The sequence below is a fragment of the Belonocnema kinseyi genome, chromosome 7 (genome assembly GCF_010883055.1).
Source record: "Belonocnema kinseyi isolate 2016_QV_RU_SX_M_011 chromosome 7, B_treatae_v1, whole genome shotgun sequence".
NCBI lineage: Eukaryota > Metazoa > Arthropoda > Insecta > Hymenoptera > Cynipidae > Belonocnema > Belonocnema kinseyi.
In genome coordinates, this window is record NC_046663.1 from 75,204,726 (window position 1) to 75,209,423 (window position 4,698).

General features: G+C 31.3%; 1 protein-coding gene across 3 annotated transcripts in view; it reads left to right on the forward strand.

Moving 5' to 3' along the window:
* LOC117177351 (ATP-binding cassette sub-family A member 12) overlaps window positions 1–4,698 on the forward strand; it is a 147,276-nt gene that overhangs the window by 42,253 nt on the left and 100,325 nt on the right. For all 3 annotated transcript variants that reach the window (XM_033367980.1, XM_033367981.1, XM_033367982.1), the window contains 3 exons: window positions 2,367–2,884; window positions 2,959–3,342; window positions 3,427–3,686. In XM_033367980.1, the coding sequence (XP_033223871.1) occupies window positions 2,367–2,884; window positions 2,959–3,342; window positions 3,427–3,686 (1,162 nt within the window). The remainder of the gene's footprint in view (window positions 1–2,366; window positions 2,885–2,958; window positions 3,343–3,426; window positions 3,687–4,698) is intronic.

A 4,698-nucleotide genomic window follows, 5' to 3' on the forward strand; every position in this document is an offset into this window, starting at 1 on the left:
CGCCAATTAGCACAAATGGTAAGTTCCGACAGTGCCTACAAGTGTGCCTACTGGCCGCTAAATGGCAATACCGGTTTCATATGTATACACCTGGTAATTAAGTAAAGTCAAAGATTAAGTTTCTCAAAGCTCTGTAGGCTTTGAGGTACACATTCTCATCGTGACACTGGCGCTGCGCGATCGATTTCCGACAGACATTTGTAAACAGGTTTTGTTGGATTTTTTTCTCGTAACTTTCGTTGTTTTCCCACACATTTTTTTTTTATTTTACTTTTTTCAACGTTATTTTTCACGAATAAGACAAGAAGTACGCGTCCTATCAAGAAGTGATTCTTAACGAAATTGTAGATCTTTTTTGGGATAACCATTTTTGTTATCTCGTCTTTTTTTGTATCCTACATAGTTTGTCCACAAAATGGAATTTTTTATTTTCCATTATTTTTTGTGGAATCAAAATTTGAATTTTCGATTTTTGAAGAAAATTCAAAAATTGGTTATGATAATCTTGTAGGGATTTCAAAAAGAAATGTTTTTCTTCTCTTGACTTTTTTCATATCATGCGTTTTTCGGCTTCAAATTTTGATTTTCGGTTGATTAAAAAAATTTTGAAAACGCTATAACTCTGAGAATTTTTTTTTTAGCGAAAAAAGTCATAAGGATAAATGGTTTCTTCTTTTCAATACTATAAATATCCGAACATAGAATTTTCAAATTCAGAAAAAAGTGGTCTCAAAAATTTTCAAAATGCGCTCACTTTTTGAATTTTCATCAAAAATGACTGGTTAACGAACTCGTCCTTTCTTTTAGGACCTAGAAAAAGTGTGCCAAAGATGGATTTGATTCGTTCATTTTTTCGAGAGTTATCGTGTTTACGGACGGACGGACAGACAGACGCCATCGTGAAAACCTGATTTTCGGATTAAGGGGGTCTCGAAACGTGGAGATCCGTTGAAAAAGTGTGATGTCAAATTTCCGACAATTCTAATACTTTCTCAATCATAAATGATGAGAATGTAAAAAGTGGTTTATGTCTAATCGTTGTTTAAATGGTTAATTTTTTAGCTCTTAAGGTTTGAGATTATTTTTGCAGACTTTGGATAAAAAATTTTGCTATTCAAAGCATTTGACATCCAATGTTAAAATGTGCGGGAGAAACCAAAAAGAAGTACATCCCAGTACGAACTGAATAATGCGAAAAAGTGACAGGGTTTTGAAAAAAGAGTTCTGTTGTATATTTTATGAGTAGCAATATTAAGAACTAGTGTTTTAACCAGCTTTTTCAACAGTCTCTTGCTATTTTTGAAATAAAAAATTGAAATACAGTGAAACAGTTCAATAGCCCTTCCTTCTATAGCCCTTTCGAGAATTGACGCCGCGCCCCAGGTAGGAGGAGCTGCGCGGAGGCCGCGGGGTATACGGTTGTCACTCAGGCGAACACTCAAGCGTGAACAAACAAAAGTGGAGCGGGCTATAATGAGTTAGTTCCCAACCATCGTCAGCCCCAAAATCGGCGTTATAGAAAAGTGTCACTGTATTTGTTTTTGATCAGACGATGCACATTTTTTTCGCTGTCTCCTCATTTGCCATGGAATTAAATTGCTTTCGTTACTCTTGCGTGGGTTCCGTTGATTCTTCAAAATTTTGACTTTAAGCTTGTCTGTTTGAGGGATTAAAATTGTTGTTCACAAATGTTCAATTTAAAGTTGCAAATGTTTTATTTAGGCCTCATTGTAATAAAAATGGTCGAATATTCAGATTTTGACAATTCAATTGGAAATTCTTTAATTGGCATTAATATTTCTAGTAACGATCAAAATTTTTTTAACACTTCTAATTTTAAATACATAGTAAAACTTTGATCGCCTCTAATATAGAAATTTGTAGTATTTTAAACATTTAAATTTGAAAAATGGTTCAATTTTGTTAATTATCCTGTTTGGACACGTGTTGAGGTTTCTCGCCTGATATCACTAAAGTTCAGCTGTACTTGACACAATTATGCAAGCGGTTTTAATAAATAAATGGTTAATCTTTTAATACCTTACTCAAAATGTTTTAATCTTAAAGATTTCCTACCAATTAAAAATTTTGCAATATGGAATTTATTAAGTTTGAATTGTAATATTTTTTTCATTGTTAAATTTCAGTCGCTTGAAATAAAAACCAGTTAATCTTGAGCATTTAAAATTATAGATTATGTAATTCCTGAAATGGATTATTTGAAACTTGTCAAACTGGGAAGGTGCGAAGATTGCATTTTGAATAATTGAAATAAAAAATTATGTAGAAGATTTGCAATTCAGATAAAAGTAAATACAAATTCGATGTTTCTTAAAAATTTAAATGAAATCCTAAACTGCTTTCAGATCCGAAAAATATCAGCCTTCTCTCCTTGCTTGGATTCAGGGACAACAGTGCGATAGCAATAGCTTATAATCGTCTTCCAAATATAATAGCTACATTCATAAATGGTTTGTCTGATCCTACAGTCGACAGTCGAACAATAAACGCCATTAAAAGAAAAAATATTTCTTGTTCAGAAATATTCCTATGGCTCTCTGACTCCAGGGTAGATCTTTCTCTCGATGAGTACAGAATTTTGAAAAATTTTACATGTGACCTTGACCCAGACAACTTTAATGCATTCACTGACCTTTATATGAAGGAGGCTGTAGTTTGGGAAAGCTCGTTCTCCGATTATCAATCCTTCTTTTTAAGCTTAGGAATCGATATGTACGATTTAGGGAAGACGATCGAAAATCGTACTAAAAGTGGTATAAAAGTCGAACTTCCATTCGGAGAAAATTATTTTGATAATGTTCTGAAAACATTGAAACGGGAGCTTAACAACAATGTGGATGAAGTTGGTGGAATAATACTTAGTGTAAGTTTTTAAATTGATTTTATTATTTTAAATTTATACTAATGTGATATAAGATATTTTAATGGTTTTTACAGAATAACCCAGAGAGCAGAACTTACCGTTTGGTGATAGAAGGTATTTCCGAAGTTTTAAGCAACATTGCTAAAGCTTTGAGAGGAATAAATTTAAAAAATAATGAACTGCATACCTGGGACTTGTTTGAAAAGGGTGATGTTCATCAAATCATGAAACTTTTTGAAAACCATCCCACAGAAACAATTTCCCTCTTTGCTATTTTAAGCGAACTTGATCCCAAAACTATGCAGCTACAGCCGATAAAACATTTTAAAAAGATTTGGTGCACTTCACATCCCAAACTTGGTATATGGGCTGGACCTAACGCAACACATTTTCTGAGGGAATTTTGTTCTTTTGATTTTGATCCGTTGTTGAAGACCTTAACGAGCGAGGAATTATATGTAAGCTTAAACTAACATATAAATCAACTTTTTTCAATCATTTGTTATGTTAAAAAAAATTAAAACCTACGGATTTTTGTTTAGGTTGTAGCAAGTGGCCACACGGACGTATTACAGAAAGTAACACCTCTATCAAAATCAGTGTCTCTTCTATTGGATCAAATTATAGAACTGAGATCCAAATATCCGAAACTTGTTTTCCAATCCACTATTTTGAATTCTACAACCTGGAGATATTTACCTATCGAAACTTGGAGAATGATTAATCAGACTGAACTCTCTTGGGTCAACAAACTTGTAACCGAATATTTTCCAGATGAATCGCTCATGGGACAAGTACACAGGTTGTTTATCTTAAGATTTACCTTTTTGTGCAGGAACTATCTTGCAATAATTATTTACATTCGGAAGAATATTTGAAAAAGAATTTTTCTAATAGTAAAAACAAATTAAGGAACAAAAGTCTTTTTTTTGGGGATTCGCAACGTTGGCAATGTTGGTAGAAGACTCTTTGTTATAAGAGTTTAGAAATTGATAAAGTTTTTAATTATCTGCAGAATTTTCATAAACAAATTTACAGTTTAACTATGTTTTAATGAATAGGCAAAATTTTTCCATAGAATCAATTACAAATGATTTTCTGATGAATCTTTGTTATAATCTATGGAAAATTAAACAGTTGTTCATTATTTAACAATAGTTATGAAATTTAAAAAAAAAATCAAACCCCTTTTCTAAATGTAAATTAAGATGTCAAAGGGTCATCGGAAAAACATTTTTAGTCGATTCTTCGAAAAAATAGGGACTATTTATTGAAAAATAGACAAAATGTACATTTAATTGAAACAATAGTTAAAATAGTTAATAATTTCTGTCAATATTCAAAATTATCAATGAACGATAAGCCAAAATGTGAATTTGTTTATAAAAATTGGTTTGAAAATTGCCAAATCTTATCTATTATCAATAAATCTTAATCGAACTTTAATTCCTTACAGATCTTACATTAAATATAAGAATTTTAATCATCTGAAGGTTGCTAATCGGCTAAAAACCTCTAAAATCGGCTTATAACATATATTTGAAAAAAATCGATCTAGCGGTTATGGAGAAATTAATATTTTGCATTTTTCTATAAAACCCCCATAACTCATATGACAATTTTAAAAAGATAAAATCTTTTGAGAAATGTAGCCACGCATTATTTTGAGTTTATTCTAAAAATCTGGACTAAATTTTAACGGGGTAGCACATACATACTACGAGGGTGAATCAAATATTAACCGGAATTCTTTTTTAATATTTATTTATTTATAAAACAATACAAAAATACTATTGATTATTTTTCTACATAGT